The sequence below is a fragment of the Triturus cristatus genome, chromosome 4_1 (assembly GCF_964204655.1).
Source record: "Triturus cristatus chromosome 4_1, aTriCri1.1, whole genome shotgun sequence".
Lineage (NCBI taxonomy): Eukaryota > Metazoa > Chordata > Amphibia > Caudata > Salamandridae > Triturus > Triturus cristatus.
Genome location: NC_140585.1, coordinates 517516018 through 517541885, shown reverse-complemented (window position 1 = coordinate 517541885; position 25868 = coordinate 517516018). Strand labels below are relative to the sequence as shown.

The 25868-nt window shown below is 43.4% G+C and overlaps 1 protein-coding gene across 3 annotated transcripts in view; it reads left to right on the top strand.

Moving 5' to 3' along the window:
- The window catches only part of DNAI7 (dynein axonemal intermediate chain 7), a 543004-nt gene that overhangs the window by 147893 nt on the left and 369243 nt on the right, over positions 1 to 25868 (top strand). For all 3 annotated transcript variants that reach the window (XM_085652767.1, XM_085652765.1, XM_085652766.1), the window contains 2 exons: positions 8311 to 8457; positions 23922 to 24025. In XM_085652767.1, the coding sequence (XP_085508893.1) occupies positions 8311 to 8457; positions 23922 to 24025 (251 nt within the window). The remainder of the gene's footprint in view (positions 1 to 8310; positions 8458 to 23921; positions 24026 to 25868) is intronic.

Genomic DNA, 25868 nt, shown 5'->3' with positions numbered 1-25868 from the left:
AGGGTCAATTAGAATCAACACATTGGCGTGGAACAAGACTTGCACTTCAGTGAAACACCCGCCTAAAACTTGCAAAAAATGTACTTCTAATCTCTGACTTTGTGGCAGTCACAGCCCTCATTCCTATCTCAGTTCAAGCCCCTCTCCCACTCAGCTGGTCCCTATCTCTGAGCCTTCCTAGCTCTGCCTACTAGCAGTGCTGTAATAAGTAATAACACAAAGCTTTTCAACACAGGCACACATGACACATCCGCAACCTCACAACATACAGTTAAAATACATTCACATTGACAACGCCAAAAGTTCAAAGTTCGCCCATTGGGAAACTGCCCAAAGTATGTAGGACTGCTCCTAGTGCAGCTGGTCCATTATTGGGTAGGCAAGTGTGGAGAGAGGAGACCTTGCAAGGGTGGGAGATTACTATAGCCTTCACCGCCTCCTTATGATCCTGGAAAGGTGGAATGTGTTTAAGATTCTTGAGTTTGTGAAGGGTGGAACCTGGCAGACCTAGCCATAGCTTGGATGTGGCATTTAATATTGAGATTAGAGTCAAGAAGGCATCCCAGTGATTGAGAAGAGGTGGCCAGTTTTGGGGCGATAGATGGCAATTTTAAGGATTCAAACCACACCTTCCTTCACCAAGCAATCTTTTACATCACTGATTTTACAACACAAACCACTACCACCCATTTACATTCACACATATTTTAAACACCTTCACCACGCAATCCTCTACCACCCATACGTTTGCCATGCTTACTGTTACTGAAAAATCGTTTCACAGTCTAACACTGTCACCTACTGTTAAAAATATTATACGCTAATTTTTAATTCGTGTTTAACAACATATATATTTTTCTAACAAATTACTTTAGTTGTTTACAGGTTTGGCACTGTTTTATACTTTTATATTTTTGGGAGGAGATCCCCCAAGCTCCCTTTTTTAATTACCCTTAAAAATAACTTAAAAATTACCTTAAAAAATAACACTGTATGGGTTCCAGAGTAGCGTGCTACTCGCCGAAAAAAGCACTTCAACTCCCATCAGAGGTAGCAAGCACTATATTAATACAACCCTTTTTCCCTTCACTTTCCCTCCACTATCCTTCTTAATCTAAATAACTAACATATCCACCACTCAAATTAGGCTTCAGTGCCCATCAGGGGTAGCAAGCGCTATATAAATTCAAACCTTTTTCACTTCTCTATCCCTCCACTGTCCTTCTGAATCTAAATAACTGACTAACATATCCACCAATCAAATTACTTTCATATTTTCACTATAATAATTCACCACTAATCCTTTCTGGGTCCGAAGTAGGGTGCTACTCGCCGAAAAAGCCCGTCAACACCCCATCAAGGATAGCAAATGCTATATTAATGCAAACCATTTTCCCTCTTCTATCCCTCCACTATCCTTGCCAATCCAAATAACTGACTAACATATCCATCACTCAAATTACTTTCATATCTTCACTATACTAATTCACCACTAATCCTTCTTGGGTTTAGGAGTAGCGTGCTACTCGGCGAAAAAGCGCTTTGACGCCTCGTCAGATGCAATTACAATACGACACAATACAATACATAGAGAGACATTACCACCGACTGTTCAAATGCGTGTTAAAGTCTTGTGTTGAAAAGACTTGCGTGCGTCAGTAGTTTACAATGTAAACAAGCATTTGCAATGCAATCGGTCTCACCTTTGGGACCTTATAAGTATTAACAAAGCTGACATTTTCTGTGCAACGTGATTCCAGTGACAGACCGCGCATGAGAAGCTGTGCGCCCCTAAAAGTTAGTGCAACTAGAATGGAGGCCCAGTAAATTAGTTATTCTGGATACGTGTGCCAACTTAAACACACAAAAACAAACATTAAACTTTATTAATAAACCTGCTATAAAATATGGAAATGTGTTTCACAAAGTTCGGTGTGAAATATTTACAAACACGTCCGAAAACGTCACAATTGCATTGCAATCTGCAACGGAATTTTGTCAATAAGGAGTGCTGGCAATTTTCCAAGATCGTCCAGTTGCTGCTCTAAACAGCACCTTCAAAATTAGGAAATCGTAGACCCCTCCATGAAAACAATCATGCGGAAAACAAACATGACTCCAGGCATAAGCCATAGACCTGTCCATGAAAGCAACCAAGCAGAAAACAAACATGACTGCAGGCCTTCGAGTATCAGACCCCAAACATAAACAGTTGGGGCGGTCAAATTTTGAAAGGGCAGGGCAGACAGCAGGGTCTCTCCATGTTGCTCTTCAAAAAAGATAACAATGGCTCCTGTGGACTAATGGCAACGGTTATTTATATAATTTTTGAAACAAAAATACACACATGATATTGAAACGATAGATTAACAGTAGTGAGTGGTGTCCCAGTGAAAAATGTGAACCTTAAAACAGTGGTGACATATGTACAAGGTTTCCTATGTATAATAAAAACGACCATTGGAGAATGTATAGTGTATTAACCACACTTTATTTATACAATGATAGGTGCTGGTTTTTAATGGTTCGCTTTTATAAACAGTCGACGGCGTTTCGACCCTTTGTGCAATGTAGAGTCTCTTCAGGACCTAGGAGTGTAGGGACACCTGAAGGATCTCTATGCGCAGCCTTGTGTGAAGGGTGTGTCCCCGTGAGTATAGTGAAGGAATCAATACTCACATGGAACCCAGCCGGGCGCCCATGTAAGGGTAGAAGTAGGCTGGCAAAGTTCTGAATGGCACAACATGGAATTATCCGAAATGGGTAGAGATCAGGAAAGCACAGGGTATGTGCAGTCCTGGCGCGTACTCTAGACGGTGTGTCTGCGTACTGGAAGTGCAGGCTTCCTAATTGTATCCTGAAACACAATGGCACAATTTGGCCCCAGGGGCGGCTGCTCCGTCTCCCTGAAAATTGGTATCACTTGCACCCAGTGAAGATATCTTACTCAAGCGTAATTTTATGTTGGCCTGCACCTCGACTGCTTCATGGCAGAACAGCGTGTGTCTCTGCTCGGTTCGAAGACCGGTCATCATGATACATAGGAAACCTTGTACATATGTCACCATGTCACCACTGTTTTAAGGTTCACATTTTTCACTGGGACACCACTCACTACTGTTAAACTATCGTTTCAATATCCTGTGTGTATTTTTGTTTCAAACATTATATAAATAACTGTTGAATTACACATTTTTAGTGTGTTGGGCTTTCTCTTCTTTTGACATCACATTAACCCGTTTTATTGCCATTGAGCATTAATATATCAAAATTACGTTGCCATTAGTCCACAGGAGCCATTGTTTTTGTTAACAATTTAAGTACCCTGGTTCCACGTGAGTAGGGTTCCCTTGTATTTTGTTCTCTTCAAAAAAGATAAGCATATAAAAAAACACAATCCATATATTTAGTCCATGAACCCGACTCTTCTGCACCTGACTAAACATGATAAACAGGATGTCAAAAAAAGGATGAACACTTTTGCGTATCCAACTGTTCAAACGACACATCATTTAAGTAAACCGACTCACCCGCAGAAACTAAACTTGTGCTAGAGATGGTACATAGTGTACAAAAGAAGTTGTAAGTGTCTACATTCCACACCCGGCAATAAGCCAAATTAGTCCAAACTTCTCATTTTCCCTCCGGAGTCCCTCAGGTGATGATTACTTTATGAGTGCAGGTAAATGAGGCATCGAACAGCAATGAATACAGATCCTACAGCCTTGAAAACATACATTTCCTTCCGTCTACAGCACCTTAGTAAAAGGTTTTTTTTCAGTGCTATTCACTTGTACTAGCAAAGCATGAGCATTTCGATATGTGTTGAAAGAGCTTCTAATGGATCGTAGCCAGACAGGAAAGAGAAGAGACCATCACACTCTATAACAGTGTGATGGCCAAACAAAACATTCTCTCAGTGAAATCGCCAGGGAGGGAGCTAAGAACACAAAGGAAGGGCATTTAAACTAATGCACCAATAACAAGCTGGCATTTTTAAAAGACACAGATAACAACCAATGGCAATCGGTGGGTGTGCCAAAGCCCATTGAAGAGATACACCAGATCTTGCAGAAAGCACAAGCACTGTCGAGGCTTGACCTAAAAATGTATGGTAAATGTTATACATAGTAAAAACGTCAGAGTAAAGGCTGTTTTCCGCAGTGGATAGATCTGTTTTGGCTGTGAAGAGGAGAAACTTTGTCGCCATGCATTATATTTGTTATGCTTTTGCTCCATTATGTATATTGCTACATACAGGTTTGTAGACAATATTTCGGGAAATTGTGCTAAAAAATGCACAACCTACAAAATGCATTGGAACTTTTTTGTAGGTGCGCATATAGAGCCTATGGCATTTTAACCCATATATATGAAAAACGGCTGTGAAGTGCACTGTTTTCCCATTTTCAAAGATGTTCTAGGATAGAGAACTCTTCAGACCACTGTAGAGAAAGATAGACTCACTCAGTACAATCTGGGCAGGTGTATGCATGCACACCTTTCAGAGTTCACCCCTGGCACTGATCTGTCATAATGAAAGACACATTTTCTAGCCTTAAAGAAAGAGGCTACATGAATCATATTGGCAAAGTCCCCCTCTCTAAAATCTCGAATTAACCATACACCATTTTCCTTAAATAATTGTGATTAATTTTGTAATTATTTATTTTTATTTGGATATTCTTCAAGTAATTATTTTAGGCCTTCCGTAATTCTAATAAATTGCTGGCTTGTGGAGTTGCCATTTGAAACAAATTGTGCATCGGTTTTTGGATGTTTTTTTCAGTACAGTACTCTTAATAAGTTAAGTTTAAGGTCTTCACACTGATTGACAACATCCTGTTTCTAACAACTCTGGTTATTTACAGGACTAGAACTGGTCACGGGTATTACAAACCAGTTTTAGGTCTGGCTCAGAACACAGCTTTAGCTGTTCTCACCTTCTTGTAATAAGCAATAGATACACAAAGAATAATATTAATACATTCATAAAGGGGCTTTAGTGTAATTCCCTTCAGCTATGCCATTGCTTTGGCGATCAGCCTGTGGTTAGAAGAGAGCTGGGCAATGAGTCATTCCCCTTCAAGTATTGGGTTGGTTGGCATTGCTATTCACTTTTTTTCGAAAAGCCCCCAGCCCACACGATATCTGTTCGATGATTTGGCTATCAGGAATTTTGAGTGACAGCATTTTGCACCTGAATTTACATTGGGCACAAAGAGGCAAAGGCGTCTGCTTAGGAAGACAGTTTAATGTCAACCTTGAATGACTACAGTCCTCTGCCTGTAGTTGTCTTTTTTGCATGCTACATTAATTCATTTAAGGCTGTCCCCATTGAAACGAAGGCCTCAAAAGCCGCCATTGCTGTATAGTTTGGTCCCTCTCCTCCACTGTCTGCACTCTGAGGCTACTCAAGTGCTGTGTCCGGTATCTTTCAAGAGTTGGTAGTGTGGCATGCAGCATCGCCTACCATGGTAGCCGGTGCGATGAATGCCTGTCATGGAAGCAGAGGTGCTGGAATTGGAGTATGAGTCCTATAGTAAAATTGTCCCATTTTGTGCCCATATTTCTATTGAGCTAGCGGAAGGCCGCAGTCCTAATTTATTTCCCTAACGTTGTTTCGTACATTAGAGCTGCAGACCTCACACATGACTTTTCATTTAAGGACACGAAGTGTGATAAAGGCTGACTAGAGCAGGTCTCCATTTGACAGCATTGGGAGTGTGAAGAGGAGCAGTAACGAGTTGGCCCCTCATCCGAACCAGCCACTTGTTAGCAAAGAGCACAAGGCAAAGCCAAGCAATGTAAACATGTCAGTCTGTTGAAGCACCTGCCGGTAAGGAACTGGACTCCAAAGTCCTTTAACTTAGAAAGGTCTGAAAGAGTTGGGCTAAAGCAACATGATTGGGGGCTTATCCATGGTGTGCTCTATGAGGAACCATGTGCAGACCCCTTTGCTGCCACTTGGAAATGGGTCTATATGAGAAGCAATTGCCCACAGTACTCTTCATGAACCTCTTCTGCTTTGGAAAGATGGTTCCATTGCCTTGTAGTGATAGCAGGCACAGGAAGAGTAAGCCTCAGTAACTCGTGCCTCACACTCTGTTGTCAAACTGAAGGAGCGGAGCGGTTGGCAGACACAGGGATTGTAGAGGGCAGTACAGTGGCAGCTCTTCCTCTAAGGCAGAGGAGCCTCGCCCCACTGAACAAAAGGAAAAATAAAATGATAATAACTATTGTTATTATCATTTTATTTTTCCTATATACTTCAGTGGCTCTTGGGGGCGGTGCTGGCGGAGTAGGGAGATGAGTGGTTTTCACTGCGGAATGCGCACTTTGCATCTTCCTCTCTAGGCTGCATTACACAGCCTGGTGAGGAACAAGCAAACAACGAAAAAAGATTCCCTTTTCATCTGTAATGATAAAGACCAGTAGTAATCAGCACCCACCTGTTAATAGAGAGCCCCTATGATTAAGAAATTTTAAAACTAAAAAAACAATTCTTCGCGATAAATATAAATTGATAGCAACCATGAATGGAATTAAAAACAAGTGAACATACATTTTAAATCTTAATCATTCGAGACCCTGAAAAGCCATTGATCACAATTTTTTTTTATGTATATAAATATATATGTGAATCTTTAATTTTCCACCACATTTAAAAATGGGTAGCAAAAACATATGGATATATATCACAATCACATTCAATATCAGGGACAGATTACATGAAGTGCTTGTGCAAGTAATTTCAATTTTATCCACAGAATAAATATTAAAATTCCTCTAGTACATAGATTATGCTACCTTTCAAAGCATATTTTAATACAAAGGAAAGTCAATGAAAACAGTTCACATATTAAAAAACTGAGAAAAGAAAAAAACTGTTATGCTTCAACAGATTTCTTCCAGTTATCTATACCATAAGATTGTGATGCAGCACTTTTGTGAAAACACAAATTTTCATCACCTTCTTCAGGATATTTATTTAATCATTTAAATACAATCACTATAAAACAAAACAAAGGACATATCAGTAATTGAAACAATGGCTTTTCCTTCTAAAACATCACTTCTAAAGCTAGCTCTATGTTCACTTGTTTAAATAAATAAATAAATCCAACAATTAAAAACATTTTTTGGGGGAATTCAAAATCTACATGGAGCCAGTACTCTCGATTTATGAAAGATATTCTATCAATACCCGGAATACCTTCCGGGAAATACTTGGACTCCCTATATTGTACCACCAAAAATGAAGGGTCTAACAATATTATGGTATCTCAATTATTAAAATATATAACTGTATAAGAACAACTTACTTGTCTATAAAAAAGCAAGACTCTATATTTTATCGATTTTCTCTCCTTACAGTTGGACTGATGTCTTATCTATTTCCTGCGAGCGCTTCTTATCCAACTGATAAATAGCAACTACTTAGAGGTCTAAAAAACGGAAATTGAGTTCTATGTATTTTTTGCAGCCAAAAAATACTAAGTATCATTAATTGTATGAGTATATTAAACATCTTCCCCTTGCACTTACTTTAAAATACCCGTCATGTATCATTTAAATCATCTGCAGATCGGTAGTATCCCAATATCATGGAAAATGACAACATTTGGTCGAGGTGTTATCATGCAGAAGCACCACAATATATTCCTGTCAACTCAAGCAAAAGAATCATGGAGACCTGATTAAATGACTCTAAGGCCCTTCATTTTTTCAGTTTTTCTTTTTCTTGAGCTAACGCCAGTATTTTCAATTAACTGGATTTAAATATACTGTTGGGTCATTACTCTGTAGTACAATAGTGAGAGGAAAAAGAGAGAGGGAAGGAGGTCAAAGGAGAGGTGGCAGCTGTTTCAGGTAAGTGTTTTATTTGTTTTCTTTTTTTGTCCTCCCTCCCCCCAACCACCCGGGTCCGGTAGCAGCCGGTACTGGTAGAGGGGCATCTTCTGTCCTTCAGCAGCTCGTTCTATGAGTAATTGCCAGTTAATGCTGGGGTCATGCATGCCAGCATGGACAGCCATTTGCTTCATTGAGAGAGCAACTGGAGGTGATAATTGGACGCCATGGTGCACAGGGCAGACTCAATGTCTGGCACCATGCCTCGATATGGCCAGTATCCTTCGCCCTTGGCATAAGGGCCTACAGTGGTCCCCTTGCTTTTGGTCTACAGAGCTGGAGCAGAGCTGTTAAAGGTGAGTATAGCCTCCTTAAGCATACTGAAGGTGAACAGTCATATATAAGGTTTGATTAGATTTATATACCAGATGTCTGAGCATCCATCTATATGTCTTTCAGCTTATCGAGAAACTGGAGTCCCTCTTATCGGAGACCCCCCAGCACGAGCTTTTGCCTACCGATGTGGCACGTTACAAGCGCACAATTCGGGAGCTGCAATCTGTTAGTTATATAAAATACAACAAAGCAACTGAGGCTATACTTCAGGTAAATTACATGAATCTGTCCGATTTCTATTAAGATGATCAAGTGACATTGCTACAATTACTGTGTCAAATCTATGGAGCTACTTAATTGAAGTTCATGTTTACAGACCAATTTCAATAAAGATATGTAAGTGAAACTTAAAGCACTTCACAGTTCCTCTTATGATATTTGATGGAGAAAAATAAAAATGGCATATGTCACAGGTGGAAGGATGTCACCACTGTTAGAGGGCAGAGGATACTGGAGATCAGGCAATCCCCGTCGCTAACCCAATTCAGGAAGGATTTCAAGACCTGGCTGTTCGATTTAACCCCTGTGCCCAGACTGATCAGCAGCCCCCCTCCACCCCCTCAGCTCCTTGAGACCTTTACAGGTGAGAAGCCTTGCTATATATGGTGGGTGAGTCACGATGGAACCAGTTTGGAATGAGGTAGCTAGCAGTGCTAAAATGACAACTCTAAGACTAAGGGCATTATAGATAAGAGTACCCGAGTGTCTAGTTGTGACAGGATTCTTTTACTTCAATACACAGGACGATAGGAGGAGGTAGCAGGGGACTAAATGGTACACCCAAAAAAAAACAGATCAATCAGGAAGAATTGAGGAAATATTTTCTTAGAATACTTACCAGGAATTATTCTCTCGCCCGAGGGCGCCAGTGGCATCATCCAGCTGAAACTGGAACAATGAATAACACAAAGAAGCCATTACGAGAAATCCAACTTGCCTTACCAGACCTTCCTCAAAGCCCCCATCAAGAAGACATCCTCTATAACTTTACTTTGGCTTCATATTTAATTGAGTTTCGTGCTAAAGCCATCATTAGCAAATCAGATAGGCCTCCCAAGCCTTATTTTCGCCCATGCCTCCAACCGCAGCCAGTCCTGAAATGAAAAAAGTATTCTGTCTGGCTACTCGAGTTGGAGGAAGAGAGTGAACCTGCAGCTCGATTGAAAAGAGATCTCAGTTTATCCAAGAGGAACACTGCATCCAAGAGCATTCCTTCTCTCAAAATCGCCAGCTTGCATGTTACAGTTCTGGATGTCGGCTCTTCAAAAATTTTTTTTTAAAAACCTCTATGGGAACATAGGACAGAAACAGTTAAAAATGTAGTAGGCAGTTTTATGAATAGTGCTGTCAGATTGCCTTATGCGCATTAAAGAAGTGTTTTTTAAGCCCTCATCAATTTAGAAGTAATGTATGACATCACAATACAAACTATTACAACGCATGCCTTTACAATGAGGTCAATACAGCGCAGCACCCATTACAATGCAAGCCATTACAACACATACGCCATTACAACAAAAATTATTATTCTAACTCTGCCAGGTGCTTACCTCAGGGAAGGTGCTGGTCATTGACGGATATGCTTTATAATTTCATGTGTTGTAATGGCATGCATTGTATCTGATAGAGACATCTAGCCGCAGATTCCTTAACTTAGAATATCCCCAGGCGTCAGACTGGATCCGGAAAACTTTCCGCAGCAGCACCTTTGCGCGCTGGGGGGTGGCGCACTATGGGTCCACCCTGACGTTGTCCACGGACGTGATGTCAGCGGAGCCATATATGCCCGTTCCGGTGCGCTGACGCCAGTTTTCTTCTTTTCCGCGTCCCAACGCGGATCCTGGAAAACCAGTGGATCCTTGGCCTGTTTTTCGGGCCTTTTCGACGTCTTCGGTGTCACAGAACAGTGTGCGATGCCTTCGGGCTTTAAGGAATGTGAGACCTGCAAGCGACAGATGTCTGTCACGGATCCAAATGCGATATGTATGTGGTGCCTGGGGGTGCACCACGACTCCGAAGAGTGCGACGCCTGTCAACAGATGAAACCTAAGTCCCTTAGGGAGCATCGTATGAAGCTGCTGGCCGCCCACATGTCCGGTCCTGTGCCTTCATGCCGCCAATCTCCCTCTCAGGATTGGGCACGCTCACGGGGTCGTTCCCGCTTACGTCGTTTGGAGACGGGTAAGCACAAGCGTAAGTCGTGGAGGTCATCCTCCCATAAGCGAGATGCTGGGGCCTGCTGCTCTCGGTCCCTGCCAGACACAGGCGCCCAGCAGTCGTCTCCCCCATACCCACACTTCCCGGTGTCGCAGCGACAAGGACCCAAATGGAGGCCTATTCTAAGGCTCTCCACTCCTTCTTTGGGTTACCTCCTCTCCCTGGTGCGCCTACGGGTCTCACAGAGAAGGAAGGCACTCATGTCTGGTCTTCGCCGGCGGATTCGTCCTTGGCACCGGCTGTGTGCATCGACTCCGGCTCCGGAGTTGATACGACGTCGACGGGACACGGCCCGGAGGGGCATCCCAGTCATCTGTCCAGCCCGCCGTCCTGTCAACGCATAGCTCCGTGCGGTTTCTGCGCTTACGTCGGCCGCTGCACCGAGTTCGACACCCTGTCGTTCTCCTTCCTCCCCACAGGTAGAGGTTGAGTCGCCGTCCATCGGCGCCCGGATCGAGTCCCCTCTAGAGGCTCTTGATGTCGAGGCAAAGCAGTGCCGACGGCTCCTGTATTAAGGAGGATGAGCTCCCTTTGGGCTCTCCATGCCCAGGGTCGTTTCAGAGCGCCTTGGTGCAGGTGCCTAGTGTTCCTTGGCCTTTGGATCAACCCCAGGCTGTTCCATCTTTATTCTCTAGTGGACGAGTTAGCCTTCAACCGTCCCCGACCGACGGTTTGTTGTAGCCTCCCAGGATGGCGACAGAGGCTAGTGAGGCCTTCGCGAGGGCTATTCGTAGGGCTGCGGATATTCTCCGCTTGCAGCCCCCTGGGATTTCCCTTCCCACTGATCTTTTATTGGATCTCCTCCACATGGAGCCTGTGGACGTGGAGCCTTTGCTGCCCCTTGGTGGGTCTTTGTTTGATATCATGCTTGATACCTGGGTACGGCCCTCCTCTGGTGTCCCTGTGGATAGAGCCATTGCTCGCTGGCATCACCCGGTGCCAGACGATCCGATCTGCTTGTTGCTTCACGCTAGAGCTCAGGGTCTGGTTGTCCAGGTGGCTTTCGCCTTGCAGCATTATTTCGCTCTACCGTTGCTCCCTCTCACTAGGGAGTCTCGGTGGCTGGAGACATGTGGACGCAATATTTTTGCCTCCGCCAGTGCAGGCATCCGTGCTTTAAACACGTCTTGCGTGTTCGCACGTGCTTCCTTTGCCCTTTCGGACTTGGTTGAGCTCCTTCTTCCTTCTTTCCCAGAAGGGCCCCATGCTGACTTACAAAGTCTTCTTCTTGATGGCCGGGGATTGGCACAATATTCCATTCGATCGGCCCTGAACGCTACCGACTCTGTTAGTAGAGCGATGTCCCAGTCGGTGGCTTTGCCCTGCCATGCATGACTGCACAATAGTCGTTTTCCTGACAACGTTCGGGACGCTCTGCGGGATCTGCCATTCAATGGTGTGGACCTTTTTGTTTGTCACGCTGATTCAGTGGTCTCCCGCCTCATGTCTGGTCTCCCGTGATTCGCTGGCCCTTGCGGCCAGGCATTCTTGACTTTGTGGCCTGTCTTGTCACACATGGTGTGACTTTATGTTGCTTTCCTTGATAGGCAGCGTTGCCTTCCTTGTTTGGGACCCTGGGTTAATGACGTAATACCCAGATGGTCTGGGCGGATGTTCCGCCGTGTTTGCCTTGGTTGGTGCAGCTGGTCAGCTGGTTCTACCTTCTTTGCAGTCCTCTGTCTGTGAGCTTTGCTCCAGAAAAGGCCTCCTTGCCGGGGTTTAGATTTACCCAATGTGCCCTATGTGGGGTAATTGATGGCTGTTGTGTAGCTGCCTTCCTAAAAGGAAGGCTTGGTATGCTCCTGTGGAGTATTCTTAACAGGGGATCTTCTATGGATCACTATGTCTTCTATTTCTACTGCATGCATCCCTCATTTTGGCGGCGCTGTATTGCACTTTCATTTAAGGTTGTGATCTACGGTTGTCTGTAGTACTTCCAGGCATCGGTATGGGTTCCTTACCGTGATGCTTCTGCCTCGCTTGCCTTTAACTGGGGCGTTCTTCAGCATCACTGTGCTGCTCTTTGTCCGGGTTGGCTGCTCGTCTTTTCGCCGGCCACTGTCCCTTGGGGCCTTTGTTCGGTTCCGTCCAGGCACAGTGCTCCACCGCTGACGCCCTACCTTTGTTTAGCGCCAGGACAAAGCCGCTGTGCGGCACGCTTCTTCGTGTTGCATGTACTGAGAGTGCACCCTGGTATGATTTGCTATCATGGGTGTTTATGTTCTTTCTCCCACTTCTGCGGTGCTGGTTCAACCCTCCCCTCTTCGGGATGGGTAATGGTTTCTCATACTTCATGTCTATGCTGTTCATTGCCTTATGCACTCCACTTCTGGCCACTTCCCCAACAGGAGTTTCCTCTTTTTCCTGCTGCATTCTGCACAGGTTTTTTCCACACTTCTGCATTGGATTCCTGCTGTAACACTCTCAAGGGGAGTGCTCTCTTCTTGGGTCCCTGGGCCATTAGGTTGGTCCTAACTGTTTTCACTATCGTGTTTTGCTCCATCTCCTCATCTGTCTAGCGGGGGACCATGGCTCCTCCCGGGTGGGTGGCTGATGTCGCTTGCAACTACGGACATTGTCCTGTCCGCTTCTGCTTCCATATGACTGTTGGTACTTTTTGCGTACCCTAGTCCTTTATCAGGTAAAACATCATTTTTACACGTATATTTTCTTAATCTATATCTGTTCTGTGCTCTTCACACAGCAGAGTTGCGCAGGCAACGTTCCTTCCTGCTGTGTCCATGGTCTTCGCCCCGGTCTGCTCATCCTACGAGCTCTTATGTGGGTGTCCAGCTTGCCAGATAGCCATTTTTAGGTCTCGCTGAGCCAAAGGCTCGAAGAGACATTTTGTATGTGGGATTTTCAAAGTGCTACCCACAGTCTTTTGGCTGGCCTAAACCTTGAGTGCACGATCACATGCATGTGCACAGCTGCTCCCACTCCCCCCTCCCTTCTCTATAGCTTTCTTTCGCTTTAGCCGCTTTGACCCTAGCATTCCCCCCTCCCTTCTCACCCAGCCCTTTGATGCTCTTCTCGATTACTTTCACTTTCGCCGCTTTGATGTTTGATTTTTATTGCCTTTGTTTATGTGACGGAGATCCATTGCATTTGGCAGAACATTTCTGGGGCCGTATTGCATGAAATACACCAGGTGGCGCTAACGTGTTTTACAGAGCACCATACAGCATTTTGTTCTGCGTTAAAAAACAAGACGCTTTAGGAGCGGAAAGGAGCTATCCCTTTTACTTGTATTAAAATGTATTTTTAAAGGTGTCTCAAAGGATCCTGAACATAGTTTATACTAGCATGCTCCAATACTGTCCGTATTTCACTCCTGATTGCACTGGCCTTCCAGGTCCTAAGACTGAGACTCATGATTTTACTGTTATTTCAAAACCAATCTAACATTTGTTTTGTTTTAGGTATTACCTTAGTAAAGCATACCTATGTTATCTTACTCTCCTTGGTCAGTGTTTTATTATGGATGACAAGATGTTTTCTCATTAGGACTCGCACCATAAGCCTCTTTCATTCCAAACATCTGGAAACGCATTCGTCTCTGTAACTATATAGTAATGGCTTTCAGTTACAGCTGGTGGAAATTATGCTACACACCTATTTATTGCCTTCACCAAACGATTCTGCTTTCACTGGTGTGACCATAACTTGCCAAAATATTTTACTGATGCTTTCGGCAGTGTCTCCACTTCTGTCTGATCACTCCTCAAATGACACCTTCCTTAATCCCACCCACAAGCAAGGTAAGCCACTCAATTTTATGCTAATTTCAAACACGTTATCCAAATCGAAACCCATCATCGCTCCATCTGACATCACACATTTCACATGCAAATCAGTTCGCCTCCTTGTAGATCGCTCTCTCATGTACCCATCTGCTGTAGAAAACAGGACCCCACTGCTGTCACTGCTTTCCACGTGATCTTCATAAAGACCTCACTTCAGTCTTGCACTACAGCTCTTACAACTGCTTCATTATCCACCTTGTACCAAAGATAGGCCTCAGCCATGAATTACACTTGAAATAAGAGCGCATAACAGTAAATGAGGGCAGCAGTACATAAATGGCGAAAGCACATATTCACTGCTAACTTCTTGGTTAATAAGCAAGCTCTTCATACACTGCATAATGATCTAGAAGTTGTCAAATCTATCTATTTCCAGGACCTCATTACCTCACCATCCACAAGCGCTCTGTGCAAACCTTTAGCTCTTTACTCTCTCCATCATCTTCAATTATCAGTATTCTATTGTTCATCCTTACCTGCTCATGACTTCACCCTGCTACATCTGCTCCAAGATTAACACTATAATTAGTCCACAGTGCTCAAGTCCTCACTCGCCTCAACCCTGCGCAGTTACATTATTACGATTTAACACAACATCCTCCTAACAAACGTTTCCTCTTATGAAAGTAGCTAATCCACCCTGTAACCCCCCTGTAACCATTTCGTCCTCCCTTCATCAAATCTTTGCCTCTTTCATCCAACAGTTTCCCCTGCGTTTCCCTTCGCACTGACTGCCTGTCCTGTAACCGACTACTCAACCCTCTCCTGTGTTCGGGACCCTTCATTCCTCTATCCTATCCTCTCCTCTGTTCTTGTCTATGCTCATACTCTTAGATCGTTCTGCCTCTCCTTTTCTCAATGAGCGCACAGGGCATTAGCTGGGTACCAGCCCTTATGCTCCTCAATAAGCAGCAGCAATCGTTTCAGTTTCACCAAGGTGAGTTTAGTAAAAGTTTATTTTACTACTTTCGATAACTGGTGCCTTTCGCAAACAGAAAAGGTAATGACAATGTATGGCACATTACAAGATGGCATGTTTTAATACTAGGGCTTCTGATTATATGCATAACGTTTGATCTAGCAGACATGATTGAACATATGGTGAGACCCTTAAATGAAGGCTTAGGGCTCAAATCACAAAGGGACTAATATGCAATAAAGTTACGTGTCTCTTCACTCATGGCAGAATCTCCGCACTGCACTCACTGCAGTGCGCTGGACAGAGAGGCTGCCCAGAGTGCAGAGACTCCACACTTGTACCTTTAATACACGTAAGTCCCTTTGCAAATCAGACCCTCAACCTCTACTTCTTTGTGATTTTTAAAATAAAGAGAGGGAAGCATTTATAGTAAAAATGGAAAACTTGTGTCTCTATTTACAATGCAATTATTGGTTGTTTTTAACTTTCAAGAAAATAACACATTTGTTCTTAAACGACATCCATATCTTAAATCACACATTTTATGATTTTGACATTTGGAATTTCATGTCATATCCTTCACTTGTGCCCATTCCCAACTTCTTATACCCTTGTTATCTAGCAGTGCTTCCAACACCACAGGCCATCAAATTCTGGACGGAACGGCCCTAAACGGTTTCGCCCATACCTCTATAATCACACTCAAATGCTAACAAGCATTGGCATAGCCAATAGGTCTCGCCTTTGGGACCGTTTAAGTGTTTAGTTATCCAGCACAATATCCTTGGTGCAGTAACATTAACTGTTGCATGGCTAAACACTTATAAGGTCCCAAAGGCGAGACCTATTGGCTATGCCAATGCTTGTTACCAGTTGCCTACCTGCTAACGTATCCTTCACATCTGGGCTGCTCACGCTACCCTACACGTTTTTTTTTTATACTTTGTGTGGTTCTTCCATCCACACGGTATGCTTATGTGTGTTCCTGTCTTCCACATGACTATCATTCTTACTGTAGTCCTGTTTTGGGTGCTTCTGATTGTTGCCGTCAGCCCTCTCACATGTCTTGTGAAGGAGCGACTGCATGCTGGAGTGTCTTGTGTTTCTGGTACTACCGGCACTTTCTGGCCATGGGTCAGCATCCTGCCAATGCTGCCCCACGTATCTTGCCTGGTGCGGGTTCGACAGTGCTTTTTCCACTCTTGTGCATACTGGACCGGTATGCGCTGACTCTGTCATTCCAGTTTGTCATCTCTCTGGGTTTTACTTCAGTCGACACATCAGGTCCTGCGGATCCATCGGACCCTTGGCTCAGTCCTCTTCTTTACGAGACCATGAACTTTCTCTTCCGCACTGATATTTCAAGCTTTATGCTTTCTTTCTCTCAACCCGGTATACATACGGGGGTTTTCGAGCTGTTCTTTGACGGCTTGTGGTGCCTTTGCCTCCCATTGTTTTCTGCTCTTTTCAGAGCTTTGTGGTCTGGTGTGGCTGCGCTGGCTTGCAGTCCCCACTGTGTTTCGTCACCTTGCTGACGACTAAGTTCTCTCAGAAACTTTGTGGGGTTCAGTCGCAGACCCGCCTCCTCTATGAGCATGTCTTTGGTATCTATTCTAAGTTAAGGAATCTGTGGCTAGATGTCACTATCAGATGGACGAGTTACTTACCTTCGGTAACGATGTATCTAGTAGAGACACAGTCTAGCCGCAGATTCCTTAACGCCCAACCGTCCTCCCCGTTCTGCAAGGACCTTTTCAGGTTGGGCTTCCTGCATTCGCCTCCCTCCCTTGTCCTTCTGCGGGGTGACATCTTTCACTTCACTCCTACCCGGAATGCTTCATTCTGTTTGGCTTGTGCTACTCTTGCCATTCTTGTGACTGGGCGGTATGCTCATGTGTCATGTATCCTTTTACATCCCTATGCCCTGGGTTGTCCAGTGTGGAATCTACTCATGTTTCCCTACCCCCACTATCCCCTTCTCCATCGCCTTGGGGTCTCTTACCTCCCCTGCGGCCCATTGGTTTTAAGTCTATTGGCTCGGCCTCTGTCTATAGGCCTCTCACTAGGGATACGACGTCCCTTTCTGGAGCCCTCTTGTGGTGGATTGTTTTTGCTCATGGGTTCCGGACTTGTAGTCCTTCACGGTTATATCTTGTGATTGCAGACTCTGTCGTCTGCCATGATGTTTTTTCACATCTTCTTCTACCTCCGGGGGAGGTTTAGCCTTCGCTTTTGCTTGGTTGCTTTTCAGAGCGGTGCTCTGCTCTTTCCCTTCTCTAGTTTTCAATATACAGTGCCTGGCACTGTCCTTTATGGTGCTGTTTTTCACCATTCGACTTCTTTTGCTTTTACCTCTTTTTCTCACACTGTTCCCATATTCTCACAGTTTTTGGTGCTGGCTCCGCGTTGTGGCGCGGAAAGGTTTCTCCAAAGAAAACTGACGTCAGCGCGCCGGGAGGGGCATATATGGCTCCGCTGACGTCACGTCCGTGGACGACGTCAGGGTGGAGCCATGCAGCGCCGCCCCCCTGCGCGCAGAGGTGCTGCTGCGGAAAGTTTTCTGGATCATGTCTGACGCCTGGGGATATTCTAAGTTAAGGAATCTGCGGCTAGACTGTGTCTCTACCAGATACATCGTTACTGAAGGTAAGTAACTCATCCAATAGATCCTGCCTTGTACTGACTGTGTTGTAAAGGCCTGCGTTGTAATGGATGTTTCCTATTTAGAAGAGTTCCACATGCAGATTTGGATGCCAACCGTGTACTACATGTGCCAGAGAAAGCTGATGCTTCTCAGACATTGGCTAGAGGAAAGGTAAGCCATTTCTCTCAACTTTACTGAAGTCCTCCCAGAGATCTGTGAAAAGGAATTTTACCAGGAACATCCAAGATTCCCCGGTTGCAGGTTCACAAAATTCGGAAGTGGAAATGCAGCAGCATGAGGGTAATAAGGGAGCTACTGCAGCAGGCATCTAGAAGAAAAAAGGCATTTTCTTGTGACTCGGGTCTTCGTAGTTCCCAAGATGCATGTCCTGTTAAACTAGAGGCACATTGGTTAAAGGTCTCACTGCTACTGGAACTACAGACTTCACTGACCATTTGGAGATAGATCCTGCTTCTATTTAGCGGTTCACACACCTACTAGAGTACCTCCGTACAAACTGTTCTACTGTAAACAGAGAACTAGCCATATTTGCTAATCTCCTCTGAAGAGAGAGAGAGGGAACAACTAATACCCTCATTACAAGTGGCCTGTTAAAGTCCACGTTATTTCTCCAACCCGGAATTACCATTACCGGGAGTTCAGATAATCCTGGTGATGGGGGATTACTATCATTTCCACCTTGATTCTCTCATATTTCCCCCTGGGTTTTCACACAGAAATTTCAGCTGATTTCCTTGTGACAAATCAAAACTTGTGATGGGGGTCTAAGTGCCACTTGGGAACTAACTTACATATGTGTAGGCTTCGAAACCTGTGCCTGAACATGGATGGCCCTGACTGTCATGAGCCTGGAACTACACTCTCTATTGTTGCCAAGCCCATCTTTCACATCCAGATGGAATTACTTAATAATTTTCAGACTTCTTCCTTATTGGTTATCGCGAAATCACTAGGCGAATTTGTTCCCCGCCTCCATTTCTCTGTTCCGCTGAGCTCTTTCCAGTTTCCACACTAGTGGCAGACCTTAATCACAATCGGAGCAAATAAAACCTACAGTGGATGCACACGGTTTCTGGATGAAAACATAATTTATTACATTCTATCCTATAAGGACTTCTCTCAACTAGTACAACAATCATACTGTGCTTCATTTGTCAAAGATGAGTGCCAGTGGCGTCGCTGTCGAATTCCAGTACCGCCTTCATTCCACCACATGCCTCTTCATCCACTAGCAGACACTCCTGCCCTTTAACTCATTGTTTCTCGTTTTTCCGGCCTCCTTTCTTTCGTTGTAACTGGTTTTCTCCTACTCCTTTTTTCCCCCTTATCTATTTCTCCCTCTCTGTTCTTTGTCGAAGTCTGATAAGGATAAATAAGTGCCGGTCCCCAAAATTGAGTGCCGGTGATCCCCGCCTGTTCAAATTAAGCAATGAGCATGCATAATTTTGGTAAAATGCATATACAATAAGTGAAAAGAGTACTTACAGTCGGAGCGGTAGTTAAAGAAACATAGCATGACCTATTTTGGTTTACCTACCTTTGACTGAAAAAGGAGCACTGCGGTCTCCTACTCAGTTACAAGTCATACATTCTCTTTAGCTCATGCACTTGATGTTGTGCTGGACACTAGCTTACACTTTAACACGTTGTAACTAAACCTAATTTAAGAGATATGGCAAAGGCAGATGACAAATAGTAGGTGCAAATTGCACACTACTTGTTGCGACCTTCTTTTATTTTGCGATCAGACCTATGTACTATTAAGTTGTGTTGAAAAATGTCCCGTTGCAGAGCGACCACCCCGAGGCTGCCATACACAGCTCCCAAAAGGGAAGTTATGTATCGGGACAGCTTCCTTTTGAGAATCAATGACCTCCTCTTCTGTAATGTGGAACACTGTTCAATGGTTGCAGACCGCACTTGTGGTCCCAAACTATCAATAAAATCTCATTGTGAATCATAAACAGGAAGGAACACCCACTTCACTGCTCCCCTTCCTCAATGCGATTCAGAATGAGTCACATAACTCTTTTTGCGATTTGGAAAGGCTTTTGCAAAATGCGAAAGTGCTTTTGTACACTTTAAAAGTACATTTATGGTTGCAAACCTTTTGATTTAGTGAATAACAGAATTTGGGAATGCAAATGATTTTGCCCATTTGGCTCTTGAGCTCTGAACTTAACCTTTATCAGTCGCAATTCTTTAGACCAGAAGTCCTTCCTCAGATACGAAGATGTGGCCTCCGACTCTGCTCTTGTTGCCTTGACAGTTTACCCAACTGTAGGAATTTTGAAGGAAAAAAAACATTCATATGTAGGTGCATAAAATATTGTGGCCACTGCAAGAGAATTTGATCCAGAATAAGTGCAAATAAATAGGTGCAAATCATATTTGCACGTATTTTAGCACTAACTCCATTTAGTAGCTAAGCACAAGTTGCACTTTCTCCCATTTTTAGGTCTCTGCTGAAGAACGCATGTGCTGTCTTAAAAAGACATTTTTATATATTTTGTGGGCTTCAGCCAACCGTAGGCTTCACATTTGCCTGCTTTTGCCGTGCCTCTTCCTGTGTTTAGCCACTCCGCCCAGATCATGGACCAATCACTACTATCCATCCACCGCTCCCATTTAAGGAACTGTTTTAGGAACTACTTTATTTCTTTGTTCAAGAGCACTTTGCGCAATCGACGTGTACTCAATCACTCCGAGCTCCCCTTCCATTCTGTAAACAGGCCTGCAAATCTTGTTCTTAGTTTGGCACATTTGCTGTGCATTCAAAGACCGAGGTCACATTTCAGACGCTGTTCTCCATAGCTGCCTGTTTACTTTTCTTTCTCTGCCTTCAAAGTGAGACTGCTTCGCTGCTTCAGCACTCCCACCGACCCCCTCCCTTATTGCTGCGTGCCACCTCCGTTCGTCATTGCTTATTACATAAGCTATCAAGCCACAGATGCTAGCTTGTGCAGAGACAGGCTATAGTCATTTTTGCGGATGAACGCTATCAGCCATATTGTTCTCAGTATCTGTAAAATTATGACGGCTATATGAATGTGTATCTGCCGGCAGTCTTGAGCGATGAGAGCTCCCAGCGCGGCGCAATGCCACTCAAACAAACAGGCCATGAAACCCTTTCCTTATCCGTGTACGTGAACTAACACCATGTTATTTGCCCGTCCATCACATACCGTGAGTCAGGCAGTCAGGAGCTGCAAATGTTTTTAATTTTTTAGAGAAAGGGAGGTCGTGTGTGATTGTGCCACACGTGGCCTTTACTTAACACTTTATGATTTATGCGACTGAGTAGACCAGGGTGCGTGTGCCCACTTGGTTTCCAGTTTCACATAGCAAGCCTACCCTCTACTGGCAACATTTATGTCGGCAGCCTGCACAATCTGTGGCAAAAGAAATCGATGTTTTCTCTCTCCTATCAAGCATGGAATTCCTCCTAACATTGTCCCCAACAGCAGGGCTCTCCATTTGTCTCCCCCTGTTTCGCAGCTAGAGCTCAGTACGCCATTGTTCATCCCCCTTTATGGGACTCTCTAAGCTATCATAAAGAGCTGAAATTATTAATTTGCACATAAACAAATGTCTCCTAACAATTTAGGAAAACTTGGGGATAAAAACACTTTTGCTCAAGTTTGAGTCACCCCGAAGTGCAACTGAAGCGATTCTCATTTTGAATTGCATGCATTCCTTCCCCGAAATGAGTGCATGTGTTGCTCGATTGCCTTCGTTATAAGCCCTCTGCGTGTGATGCCATAACAAACAGGCCTATGTTCAAATTAATTCCTCTCGACTGAAGAATAGTTTAAATTGGTCAGTTTAAGGTTTTGGTTTTTAAAAGAAAACCCTCTGAAGTCAGTTATACAGCACATATCCTTTGTTCATTGGAAGCCTGTGGGCCCTTGCTCCTAGAACAGTTTGCACTTCGAAAGACACAAATCCACACCACATACTTCCACTACATACAACACAAGTAAATATCTCTTAATTCCACGCCACACAATTCAACTACACACACTTCCACTTCATGTCACATATCAAAATCCAATAAATTTGACACCACATATTACCACTCTGCTCTATGCCACATAATTACACTCCACGTAATACCACTACGTGCAACATGGTTCCACTCCACTTCAAACAACATAATTACACTCCACACAGCAAAATTAAACTCCAGATAATTCCACTACACATAATTCAAATCCAGACTACATAATTACTCTTCACGCCACATATTTAAATTCCACATACATCAATTCAACTCCAAAACACATATTTACACTCCACAAAGATCAACATCGCAACATGTCACATAATTCCACATCACATTATACCACACCATGCCACATAATTAGGCTCCACATAATTCCACTCCACACCATGCCACACAATTCCACATCACACAATTCAGTTCTACACAATTCCACGTTTGAATCATATGGGGGGGAGGGAGAGAGAAGAGAAGTGATGATCCATTCAGCTTCCAAATATGATAAAAAAATCAACAGGGGGAATGGATCACTTGTAACCACGTTACCAGGGTTTGCTAGTCAGTGGTGCCTTACGCACTACAAAAAGTCCATATGTGACCTCACATATGGACTTTTTGTAGTACGTAAGATCTAGTAACGCGGTCTAAAAACGCACGCTCACTATTTTAATTTCTTTGAACTCAGATCCACTAATAAATAATTACACACAAATGAGGAAGTTTAAAGAATTTTAATTTCACTTCACTGCGAGCACTTATTCTTAAGAACAATTTTTGGTCTCTGGACACTACTACAATACCAGTGGTTAACCTCCGAGTGGAGGTGAGCATACCAAATAAAACCCGATGATGATGCTGTCACGTCACGATTAGGCGGAGAATCAAGATATACCGCCTTCCATTTCCAACTACGTATGTGTATGAGGGTTTTTAATGAAGGCACCACTGACTAGCAAACCCTGGTAACGTGGTTACAAGTGATCCATTCCCCCTGTTGATTTTTGTGTCTACACAATTCCACACCACGCAACATATTTACACACTATTTAATACCAATCAACACCACATAATTCAACTCCACCTTATTACACTCTACTCAATACCACATAAATACACCCCACATAAATCCAATCTGTGCCACATAACAATCCACATGAATGCACTCCACACCCTGCCACCTAATTCCACTCAGCATAATTTCACTCAACGCCATACAGTGGCATGCCACCTAATTCAGCTCCACACAATTCCATTCTACACCACATAATTCCACACCAAACAATATAATTCCACTCCACAACACAATTCCACTACACATCATGTATATTCAATCCACAACACAGAATTCCACATCATGCCACAAAATTCAACATCACACCACATAATTCCACTCCACTACATGCCACTCCATGGCACACAATACCACTCCATTTTATTACACTCCAAAACATACAATCCCTTTGCACAAAAATCCTGTACCCTCTATACCACATAATTACTAACCACATAGTTCAACTGCACACAATGCCACACAATTCTACTACACATAACTCCAGTCAACACCTCACGTTTCCACAACAAAGCATTCCAGTCCAACCCACATAATTCCAATCCACACCACATACTTCCATTTCACTCCATACCACATAGCTAAGCGGCATTGACATGGACAACGCCAATAGCTCATGAATTGCTGCGGCCTATTGGCTTTGATAATGGTTGTTGCACATGCAATTACTGCCATCTAGTAAATGGTGGTTAATTGAGTGTGCAAAACAGTGGGCAAAGGGTAATAAAACAAGGCAACCCGAGTGTAAAACCGTTTGTTACCATTGTTTCCAATTAATTGTCTCACCAATGGTTCATAGTACTTAATCAGTGAAAGACCCACGAATAATTTGTGGAATAAGTATACTGATAGCTATTGGTTATCGGAATTTATTTTAAATAAATATGAATTGCCCCATAAACAAAAGTAAACAATTAAATTCTCTTTCACACTCACTTCATATAAAAATAGATGCATTTTGTATCTAACTCTGAGCGCTTATATCTTTTTTGCAGCATGCCTCATCTCTGGCAGATATTGAGACTGGAAATATGCAGCACGTCATCAAAGGCGAAAATGGGAAGCTTCGTATTTGGGCAAACCTGAACAAAAATCCAAGGTACAGCAAGTCTTTTATCCTCTCTTATTAAATGGCCACTGCTAGCCTTTTATGAGCCACCATGTGCACCTTCATTCATCCTTGCAACTCAACTGGGAACACCTAGATCAGGCCTCCACTCTTCCCTTTGTTGTAGACAGTTGTGGGACAGTAGTAGCCTTAAGTGTGGGTGAGTCGTGAACCGAGTGCCCAATAAGTTTAGTGCTTCTGCGTTGTGCGTGAGAGCACTCCATCACTGTGCAGGTGAGGCAGAAGCGCATGCCTTACTTTAGATGGGCATGCAGAGTGCCAGATCACACTGTTCTTGGTACTTTCCTTTGGCGTATACACCACCCCTTCCCTTGCAGAACATTGAAGATGGTGACCTGGTATCCGTAAGATGAAAGGTACTGTGAGGAGATCCACTGGAGCACGCACCAGGGCCTGCTCCTTTTACCTAGTCGTTTACACCAGACCTTTGCTGTTGTAAATGCCCTATTACATTAATTGCCCTATTTGGGATGCTGAACAGTTGTAAAAGTGATTGCTATTCATGCAAGAAGCCCTTGCCTTGTCACGTTCTGGTGTTCTTCCACACCGAGGGTTAAAAGGTGAAGGGTTTGTTCACCCTCATGTACAGTGCGTCTTTGGTTTGACTACAGACATCTTTAGCTGCCTAAAAGGGTCAATGTCAGGGGCTTTGGGTCAGTCTCTGTCAGTCATTGGTTCATTTGAGTTTACCCTTTTCGACAATTGCTTAAAGAAAGTGCCAATCACATTTAGGAACAGGCCATGGGAATATTTCTATGCCATTGTCAGCCATCAGTTAGCATCGGACACGTTAGTTCACCCGGCTAAAGGAATCACTTAAATGTATACTGATTAAAACACTTCATCAGGCCACGGAACCTGAACATCTTACGCTACCCAGCTGGAAGCAATACGAATTTTATTGCTGTTTCCTTGATTATAACACTGATTAACTCACCCTTTCTTGTGATTAAATTTTCTGGGGAGATTTCAACAATTCGTTTTAGAAAGATGCAGACACCTACACACTTCTCAAATCTTTCATACTGGACACAGCCGACTGCCATATTGTACTTTTGATATCCACAGTGATGGCTCTGTCCTTGACCTGATTTTGATAACAATGACAGTTAAATCTCTAACCCTTTCAAATTGGATTTGTCAGACCTCTTCTTCATTCATTTCAGTAACCTGACCCTAGCAAACCCACACTGTTAAACCAGTGATGAAAACTTGAATATCTGAAGACCTTTTTTAGTTGAAAAGGAAGTTTATTGAAAGTAATATGACATAGTACAATAAATACAGAAAGTGGGGAAAATGAGGAAGGGGAAGGAAGGAAATTGAAGGGAAATGTGACTTATAAAATATTACCATTGGGAGAACCACTTATATAAATATGAATAACTGCGCAAATACATAATTAAGAAGCATAGAAATTAAACAAGCAAAAATAAGTAACAATAAAAACAGTTCATGGCTGGTTAGGAACTTCTTCAATATGAGGATTGTGGGTTTGTGTTACATTTGCAGAAGCATCTAGAAAATGAGTAATAGGTGACCATAAACATTCTTGTTTTATAGCAAGGGATATGGGATGGACATATGCTCTATCTAACGTGTGGTTGTAACAGACTCCATACCACCAGGCTTGATAAGAGATGTTATTGGTGTTTTTCCGTGCCCTAGTAATCTGTTGAAAGGCAACCGCAAGAAGTAGATCTACAATATGAAAAGTATTTGGATAAGACTCCATGCCGAAGATACACTACCTAAAAATATGTTAACAAAAGTGAAGGGTATCTGTGTATGAAAAATATTGTTAATTTGATTC